General features: G+C 43.1%; 1 protein-coding gene across 1 annotated transcript; it reads left to right on the top strand.

Annotated features, from left to right (window-relative positions):
- The first annotated feature begins 380 nt into the window (after window positions 1-380).
- On the top strand, window positions 381-8287 carry mrps27 (mitochondrial ribosomal protein S27). The gene is made up of 11 exons (XM_030358059.1): window positions 381-474; window positions 765-842; window positions 1342-1412; window positions 1585-1643; window positions 2132-2246; window positions 2367-2445; window positions 2543-2658; window positions 3033-3135; window positions 5444-5589; window positions 7240-7416; window positions 7933-8287. Exons 1-11 carry the CDS (start codon window positions 402-404, stop codon window positions 8194-8196), a joined length of 1281 nt encoding a protein of 426 aa, XP_030213919.1. The 5' UTR covers window positions 381-401; the 3' UTR covers window positions 8197-8287.
- The last annotated feature ends 2034 nt before the right edge of the window (window positions 8288-10321 follow it).

Genomic DNA, 10321 nt, shown 5'->3' with positions numbered 1-10321 from the left:
TGTTAAATAAAATAAATACATTGGGTTATCAAGGACCATCAGCTAATTAAACAGTGGTTCCTCTGATAGTGTTATATATTTCTATACATTCTAAGCAAGGTATAAAATCCAAAGGCTGAAACTACGGCTGAAACTATTAGTACCCCATTATGACCGTCCATCACATACAAATAGCTCCCTCTAGTGTTACCACATAACACTTTCAGAACTGAAAAGCCACTTACTAGTTGAAATGTTTATTTCCTATATTGTTACTACTTACACAAATCAATCACCATTCATGTACATATTGTAAATAAAATGTGCATTTATATGTTCCAATTTTGGGAACTAAAGATACAAATATTCTGGTGCCGTAATCCTATGACCCCATATTTCTTTCCGAATGGTACTGTCCAAAAATGGCGGCCTCCATCGTCCAACGCTGTTTAACTGCAGCTGTCAAAGTTAAATGTCGAACTCCGAGTTTTACAGGTGAATAAAGCCTTTATCTCAATCAAATATATAGTAATGTCTTGAGCGTTATTCATATTGTGGTGTTGTTAGCTTACTCCGGTCTAGGACGAATGATTTGAAGCAAAGTGACCCTCCTCAGTTATTGTTGTTGGATGATCTGTATCTGCTATCAATGTCAATTCAACTAGTCTAATATACGGTCTTAATTTAAGTCATTTTAGGCCTATGATGTATCCTATGCATGTATATATATCCTACCATTGCAATTTTTATGTAAAATGTGTAAAATGTATGTTCTGCCCTTTCAGCCAGAAGATGCCTGCTTTCAGCCGCATACACAGATCCAAAACTATGGGAAGGAATGGAGAAGGATCCTCAGAACCTGGGTTAGGATTATCCACTTAATCACTATAGTGGATCACACTTTATGAATGTCAGGCACCTTCTCTTTGCGGCCATTTAGCCCAAGAAGCTCTCCAGCAGATAGTAGACGTTGTGTATATTAACGTTTTGTGTATGTATATGTAGGCCTATACTTATTCTTCATTGCATTCCGTTTATAGAAGTAGGTCTATTGTATGTATACCTTTTGTTGATCCAGAATAAGTTAAGAGTACTACATGTAGCTGCTTGAAACCTATGAAACACATGTGTGTAATAGTATTTATCAACACATGGTGGCAGTGTGCCATTATCTGCAGAGATTTGAGTTTACAATCCTACTCAAAATGTCAAGGGTAATTAATGACTCAATCCTAGAAAGGTGTGTTTGCCCTTGCCATCAGTACAATCTAGTCTTATTCCAAAATGTATAAATTGTCCATGCTGTGCAATTCAAATGCATTAATTGAATACATTTGTGTTGGTTTTTTTCTCATCTTAAAGCTTTATTGGCCAACTTTATGGACAGGACGTTTGACAAGAAGCTTCCAGTGAGCTCTCTGACTATATCACGGGTAAGATGTGCAATGGATCTAGATTACAATAATGTGCCTGTGTGTATGAGTTTTAAAAATGAATCGTATCATGATGACCAGACATGTCATCAATGACAACCAACATTTTTAATTTAGTGACCAAAAAGCTTCTCCCTCAAGTCAATTTTAACTATGTTTTTTTGTCCAACAGTTTGTAGACAATATATCGTCAAAAGAAGAAGTTGATCAAGCAGAGTATTATCTTTACAAGTAAGAGAATCCACACTTCACACTTTTTTATGTTCTGTTTATTTCTAATGCCCTGGCTGTGTATTACATTGTTTTTGTTGTTCTGTCGATGTTCATGGTGGTTTGACTGCTGTGCGGTAGTACCCCCAGTCTTTTCCTGTTTACTCTGAATCCCGGAGTCTGCACCCTGTATCATTATATGATCACAGGCCTGTTATCCTCCCCATCACGTCCTTTTTCATCTCTTTATCGTATCAGTCTGCAATTAAACATGACAGTGTCTCGTTATATAAGAGGGATTATCTCAGGATTTCAAATTCTGTTTTATGTTGTTGACTCAAGTTTGATTGGATAAACCTAAAATGGCCCTTTTTATTTTGACACATTTGTTCACAAAACAACAACCTGTGGTGTCTAGATTTCAGAATTAAGAACAAAATACTACCACCTTCTTCTACGCAGCTAATCTCTACAGCTCTGAACGTTTTAAATTCTCCACTTCCGTCAAGGTTTCGTCACAGCCCAAACTGCTGGTACCTCAGAGACTGGACAGTTCACAGTTGGGTCAGACAATGTATGAAATATGGTGTTCGCGACAAAGCCCTCCATACACTCCAAAACAAGGTATACCCTTCAGAAACAATCATCCAAATATTCTCAACAGAAGCTTACACATTTCACCCATTGCTCACTATTGTTCGTTTTTTTTGTGTAATTTTGCTTTGTTTGTGGTTGTGTGTTTAGGTGCAGTATGGCATTTTCCCAGACGATTTTACCTTCAACTTGCTCATAGATTCTTACATTAAGGATAAAGACTTCAAGAGTAAGATATGTTTTTATATGTAAAGCGCTTTTGATAAAATACAAATGACCGACATCGGTTCTTACTGAAGTGTTGTTGTTTTGTGTGTTATTCACAGGTGCATGTGCTGTCGTTGAAGAGGTGATGCTCCAAGAGGCCTTTGACCTTCCTTCCACACAGACCCTGTCATTTTACGCCATTGGTGGTTACCTAGCCACCAAGCCTTCACTCAGCGTAAGTAGACCACTGACTTTAGGGTCCTCATGGTGGAAACACCCTCAAAGCTCAACCCCATTGGAAAATGATGTTTGCAATTTAAACCTCTGTAAAATCCTTTGCAAGTAGATTCATGATAAGTCTGCCATTGCTGCGCAGTGAGGCAACAGAATAAACTCAGAATTGAATCCGTTGCCACATTGGTTTATTATTCCTGGAAGGTCTAATAGCAGATGTAGAGATTAAAATGTCAAGCATGCTTATGTAGTTGCAATAACTATGTGTGTGTGTGTGTGTGTGTGTGTGTGTGTGTGTGTGTGTGTGTGTGTGTGTGTGTGTGTGTGTGTGTGTGTGTGTGTGTGTGTGTGTGTGTGTGTGTGTGTGTGCCTCAGATGGCAGAGGAGCGGGCGCTGGGAGCAGCCCTGCTTATCGTGGGTCTCAAGCAGAGCAACACCCTGGGCTTGAGTGCTCAACTGCTCGGCCATACCTTCATAGGTGCGTAACGACCTGGTGCCCTCTCCATCTTTCTAGCCCTTCACACAACCATATTGGCATCTATTCTGCTGCAGTTGTCTTAGCACAACGAAATAACGTGGTTTAAATGCAATTTACTATGAATACGTCATATTAGGTTTAGGCGCTTTTATCCAAAGCGAATTGCACTGAATTCACAAATCTGTTGTTCAGGGTCGGGTAAGGGGATGGGCGATGTCTGTGTCAAACGGTCGCCGTCGGGACACTGCTGGTCACTTCGTCCCCTGTAGCTCACAGAGGGCACGACTGGATAAGGCCTTAGACACTGGGGAGTCGAACCCAGTGTCCTTAGGCCTGGGGACTAGGGCCCGACCGATATGTTTTTTTCAGGGCCGATACCGATACCGATATTTATGAAAATGGGAGGCCGATAACCGATATGTGCAACCGATAAATCGAAGAAAAAAATTCTCAAATAAATTAAAAATGGCAAACACTGACTCGAACTTCCATTAAGTGTTTTTAATAGTAAACATTTTAAGTACAGGGAGCTGCCAGCAGCATTTGTAAAATAAAGCCGAACTTAACTTAGAATAACTTAACATAGAATAATAGCATAAGCAGTTGCAATCTAATACAGACATATTTAGAAAATAAATATTTGATACAAACTAAATCTATTTTCAGACATTGTAAAAAAACAAACAAATAATAATTGTACATATAAATTGTAAATAATTTATAGTATGTCTCTATATAAAAATAGTCAAAATCATATAGATAAGCCTGTATATTTCTGTAAATATACGGCACTAGTAGTTTACTTAAAGTAAAAAAGAAAAAATGCAAACTACAGCACGTATAACAACCTCCTGATTCAAGAGTTTATTTTACGTCTAGTGGCTGTGCTGGGCTGCTTGTCTGCCTCTGGGTGGCGAGGTGAAACGAAAGCATTTAGGTATGTTTTCATGTCACAAAAAAAGGCGAATTACAAAGAAGTATTTGGATCATTGTACCTAGCGCACATCAAATGCCAGTACTTTGAGATCACACCAGGCGTGATTAAATGGTCAAAGGGCCTGGGAACGCACAATAAAGAAACTAATAGACTGAACGTACAATGTGCCTTTAGGGCCTGAGTCGCGTAGCGTAGTGTTCATGAAGTTGTTTACCTAACACCAAGTTAGTTAGCGCAAGCCAAAATTAGCTACCAGAGATGCTGTCGTATCTCTGTAGCTACTTGCTGCTAGCTACTGCTAGCCTGTCTGTCTACCCGTAACAAGATGTTACACCAGTTTGAAACGCAGCAACTGGCCAAAACTTAATTCTATTTAACTTAATTTGAGGGACATTGCGACCAATCACCGTTGGTTCTACCGTGCTGGGTAACTTGTTAGGGAACAAGGCTCTCACAAGAGCCGTAAATGGGAATGTATATAAGGCTCTGGCTGCAGATACTCGACCCTCTATGCTGGCTCTTACTCAGGCAGGCTATAAAGTAGCTAACAGGCTATCAAGTAGCTAGCAGGCTCTAAATGGTTAGTCTCGGGAACAAACACAACACGTTTTATTTGGTCTTCATTGACCATGGATTTCAGTCCACCTTTCGTGTAGAACTACAGACACGTTCACGTTTCCATGTGGGTTTTTAACAATAACTGTAGTAGGACTATACACCATGTTGAGACTGCTCTATGGACAACCTTTTCAGTGAGGAGTATTCGCTGTCCTTCTGGTTGTCCTTGCGTGAGCTAAGGTTTGTGTCGTTATTACACAGATCAAATGGATCGGTTTCACAAATTAATAAACACCTTGTGGTGCCGTGCTTCTGCAACGTTGGTGTGTTTGTGACATATTGCAGGGGATATTGCTTCGTATATGCTTACCTCGAAGGAAATGTGTTTTCTCTGCTTTAAGTTGTATTCGCAGCACCGTCCTTAACCCCACTTGGCCGTCTAGAAACCGCTCACGAGTCACAGGGAGCGTGAAGGCACCCCGCCCCGCTTGCAGCCTTGCGTGTTGATTGGTTGTATTCCGTGTGCCAAACAAATCAGATGCTGTGACGGGCGGGGCAACTTGGCAAGGCTCATGAATTCCAAGTGGCAAGAGCGGAAGGCGCGTTCAGAACGAAACAGCTGCAAAATTGGTTGTGAAAATTATATGAACGTATCGGTGGGAATTTATGGAAAGTATGGCCGATACCGATATCCCCAAAATGTTAAATATCGGCCCGATATATCGGTGCGGCCGATAATCGGTCGGGCCCTACTGGGGACCGCTGTTCAAGCGACTCGCCTGCCCCCTCAATGCAGTCTGTGTGTTGCTGCAGGCAAGGTGGAGATGCAGATGGGCGTCAATGCGGTGTTTCGGGGCATGCCCCTGAGCTGGGTCCGTGGCTACCTGGGCCGAGCCCTGGCCGTGATGGAGGGAGTCGCTGCCGAGGACTCTGGTGACGCTAAGCTCTCCAAAGACGCGGTAAGCGCTTGAAAGCAGCAGGAGAGGCGGCTCTGAGGCAGCGGCGTTGCCTGGCTTTCGTACCGCACGTTCGGCTGATGTTGTTGGTCACTTGGGATTGGGAATAATTAAACGATTATCGAGTACGTTATTTTTTGTATCTTATTGGGTTGAACAAGATCTTCAAGATATCAGCCACTGGGCACACTAGACCAATGAACTACTTTGGTGGTGTAATGTGTGTGTGTGTGTGTGTGTGTGTGTGTGTGTGTGTGTGTGCGTGTGCGTGTGTGTGTGTGTGCGTGTGCGTGTGTGTGTGTACTTTCTTGATCCACTCCTGTTGAGACCTTTATCCTCCGTATGTACGTGTGTGTATTTCAGACACTGAATGGAATGATCTTTGGTGTTGAGTGCATGGCTTATTGAGGCTCAAGAGCAGCCTTTCATAGTAATAACATTACAGACATCCAACACTACACAATGACAGCCCAGGAAGTCTGTTACTACTCTATACAGGTGGACAAATAGAGATGGGACACACACACACACATACGCACACGTGCGCGTTCTACTTTTGCGCACGTAAGCACCCCTGCAGGCAGTCTTTTTTTAATTGCGTTCGTCCTGTCCAGTTGGTCTAATGAGATCTTGGAGGAGCCACAGGGTGCCAATGAGTGTCCATCAGCATTAACGTAAACAGAGAACATCTTGCATGTGGCGGAGCCGCGGCGCACAGTAGAGTAGAGGCAACGGATAACACACCCAGACACAGAGGGAATATTGCCAGCCAAGTGGAAGCCAAGATGACATCAGGGTTGACTTCCACGATGCATTGTGTTCTGCCCGGATAGCCTCATTTCGGGGAAACCGGCACTTTAATTTATTTACTATTTTTTAGCAGGTGGTGTCAAAAAATTTGCTTTCGAATACCAAAAAATACTTTGAATAAAATAGAATATATAAAACATTCAGTCATATTTATATGTATTTTTTTTCCAATACTTCATCTTGCAGGCATTTTTACAGGAATGTCTATTTGCACCCATATGTATTCAAAGGTAATGCAATGTATTGTAATCGGCTGTGGCTGTTTTACACTGGCTTGGGCACGTTCTGCCTCCCCTGATGTGCAGAATATGCTAATGTTATACCCTCATAAATAATACATGCCGATATAGCAAGCACACAAGACACAATAGATGATGTTTTGATGGCAAGAGGTGGTGGTGATGAGTCAGAGAAAGGAACACGACATTTATAGAAAGTCTGGAAATTAAGACCATTAAGTAAACGACGCATGTGGGATAAACAAAACCCCCCCAAAAGCAATGTTCAGGGCGGGTGAGGCGCCGAAAAATAATGAATAGGGGACGTTGAAGATAATGAGAATAAGGCTAATCTGTGCGAGGGTGATTTGTGTTACAGCCCCTCCTCCCCCCTCTAAATGGTTAATATTTCATATTTTAAGGATCTTTGTGGTAATGATGTCCGATGTCGGGTAAAGTAAACCATGGCCAGGATTGTCCCTTCACAAATCAACCTTCATTTAGGGCAGCGCAGCGTCATCGACTGTGGTTTGATACCTTTAATGGGAGTTGAGGTGATTGGGCGTGTAACGACTCCTCTCTGCTTGTTCTCACTCTCCCGTCTCTCTCTCCTCGTGCATCCCAGCTGGACCGCTTGAGCGAGGTACTCCAGGATCTGTCCTCTGCCCCCGCCTCCGACTCGTCAGGAGAGGAGTCTGGAGAAGAAGTGGAGGGGGAGGGGGAGGGCAAGCAGGAGATCGCTGTCGACGAGGAAGACGAAGAGGAGCGCGCTAAACTCCCCTACTATGTCGGCAGGTTCAAGGTGGGAGTTTTTTTGGTTGTTTTTGTGTATATTTGCTGGTGCCAAGTTAATGTCAGCCCATTCTTCTTGCTGCTGCTTCTTTGTTAATTCCAGTCATATTTTTGGGATATGTTCATTCTGACGTACAGTTACAACTATTAAACAGTTTGCCGTTCTATGCTCTCATACTTGATGTATGTCGTGCACCATCCTGATGTACTGCAGCTGTGCAACAGTGTAATTATTCAAGTACATTCATAAAGCCTTTGCACTCATGGTATTTTCGTTAATTAACATATTGAGGAATGACGTTTGACAATATTATTAACTCCCAACCTGAGTGATTCTTGAATGAAAAAGCTTTAAGACGGTTAGAACTCAGTCAATCTCAACCTCAATGAAGTGTACAGACAACACGACTTAAACAAAGTCATGTCGTCCGGTCCAGTTTGACGATCATCAGCGTGAACCTTCCACTTCCTGTCCTCCACTTCCTGTCCCCCCCTCCCCCCCCCCCCCCCCCCCTGACTCCTGCAGGAGCTCCGCAGCCAGCTGGAGAGCCAGGGCAGGGTGGAGCCCTCCTCCTTCCAGGCCCTGGTGACGGTGGCGGCCGCCCGCAGCCTGGCGGCGGCGGAGCAGGCCGACCTGGAGGTCTACGGGGGCCGGGTCCAGGCCTGGGAGGACGAGAAGAAGCACCTGGTGATCAGGGAGAAGGAGATGAGGGAGAAGTCGGAGCTGGAGAGACAGGAGAGGCTGGCCGCCAGAGCCGCAGTCCAGCAGGCGCAGGGCAGGGCGGGATAGAGGTCAGGGAGGGCCGGCAGCGAGGGCGGGGTTGGAGCTGTATTTGGATGGTTGTCTCGGTGAAAATAATAAAGTGTTGTTCTTGATATTATCAACATGCCTCTTTTCTTGCAAGATTTGAGATTTTATGATTTGGGACAGTGTCCCAAAGTTGCATTCATATCCTTTATCTCAGTTTAGTCTGTTACCCTCATAGTGAGTCTCTGAAATTCGAAAAAAAAAAAAGCGCTTCCAAAGAACCTGCATGTGTATAGTGTACGTGACAAAACGTACAAAGAAACAAATGGGCACATTCGGACATAACGTACGTTGTCGGAAGGGCCCCTGCTCCGACAGAAAACAAAACAAAATGCCTGTGTTGTTCAGGGTGCTCTGTGTGAGATAAGTCATCTGTTGAGAGGGGAAATGAAAATGCTTGTGGAGCACATAATGTGTTCATTCCACATTATGGCCCTGCTATTCAGTATTCATGGCCCGGTCTTGGGAAACGGCCCTGGTATGTAGCTCACCATGAATATACAACCACAGAATGGTTAAGTCACAAGACCCATTGTAATCCCAAGGCACCGTGCTGGATGTGATACCCAGATTGTGAACCAATGGGCTTTTGGTATTTGGTTCAGAGCGTAGAATTAGGTTAAATAGAACAGATTGTATTTGAGGGTTGAAAGTTTACAGGGCCCTGAATGGTTAATGTATCTGTCTTTTCCCACTGCTGTTTAACCTGTTAACAAGCTGCCGAACAGCGTACTTTTAAACAGTTCCCCGAAAGCAGTGAAGCACGGGAAGGCTTTCATCCATTTTCCTGTCACGTCTCCAAATGTCGTTCTGCTGCCGTTTCACCTCATCAGCACGGCATCTGTCAGCACTTTCCTCTTGCACACACTAGCGAATTTTTCAAATTCAGTGAATCAAAAAGGTAACAGCCGATTATTTGCACAGTCAACGATGTTCAGTGTGTGGGAAAAGGCATTCATTCTTAGCTGTTTGACCGGGTGGCAAAACAGGTGAGCCAATACAACCTGTGAAGTCGGCTATGAAAAGAAAAAACTGCTAAAAGTAAAGAGGATGTCCGGCGTCATGCGCTATCCCCATCCACTGAAGTGTTTTAAAAGCCCTGTGTGAGTTTAAGGAGAGGGACTTTGGAGAGGCTGGACGACGCCCACAGCTGGAGGCAGTCATCCGAGTTGTGGTTTATTTGAGGTGTCCCAAAAGTCAGCGGGATAAAGGGGAGTTGATTTTTTTTTGTTTGATTATGAGCCATCCATCTGGATGCACAGCAGCTGTGGATGGTCTAAGACGTTCTTTCTGTGCAACGCTTATTTGAAATTTCTGAAAATATATAGTTAGTTTGAGATTCAGGCCTTTCTGTTTGCTGACGCGATACATGGTCAGCACTGGTACATGAGATTCTACTGGGATGTGTTGTTTAAGGCATGAGGAAGTGATGGTGGTTGTGAGTGTATGGGGTGCACTGTCTTTGAGTGATGTTATATGGCTGCAATGATTACTTGAGTATCGCTTGACAGAAAATTTGTATAATCAAATTAGGACAATCGATGGATCGTTCAGGTCATTCATAAAGTTTAAATACAAGACATTTGCTGCTTATTGCCTCAGAAATTGATGTATTTGGTTCTGAAATCATTATTAAATGAATAATTATGTTTTCTTGGTTGCTTGGCAAGCAGATAATGACTTTGGACTGAATGCTGTAATTGCAATTATTTATGGCCTTTTCTAAAAAGAATGATTAACCGATATACAGATTTATGACAGTTACATTAATCGACTTTGAAAGTAATCGTTATGTTATGTAATTCGGATGTTATGAATTAGGCTCCTGGGCATGTTGGTCACGGCCAATATGCAACGCATGCCATTGTCTTAGAGGAAACTATTATCCTCCATTGATCATCAGTGACAGTGGTTACATGTTCAACATGTTTAAAAGCCGTGGGGGGGAGGGATATGCCCTACATGAAAACTAATAAAGCCTAATTTATCCATCCTTTTAGCTCCCACGACATGTTATCCATTCGGATATGACTATATTAGGCTCTTCCTATATATGATCAACAAGGTAGGCTCACAGGCAATTACAAATGGGATCTGTTTACTCTCT

This window comes from Gadus morhua, chromosome 6 (assembly GCF_902167405.1).
Source record: "Gadus morhua chromosome 6, gadMor3.0, whole genome shotgun sequence".
In the NCBI taxonomy this organism is placed as follows: domain Eukaryota; kingdom Metazoa; phylum Chordata; class Actinopteri; order Gadiformes; family Gadidae; genus Gadus; species Gadus morhua.
The sequence above is the reverse complement of the archived record's forward strand: the minus strand, read 5'-3'. Positions and strand labels throughout refer to the sequence as shown.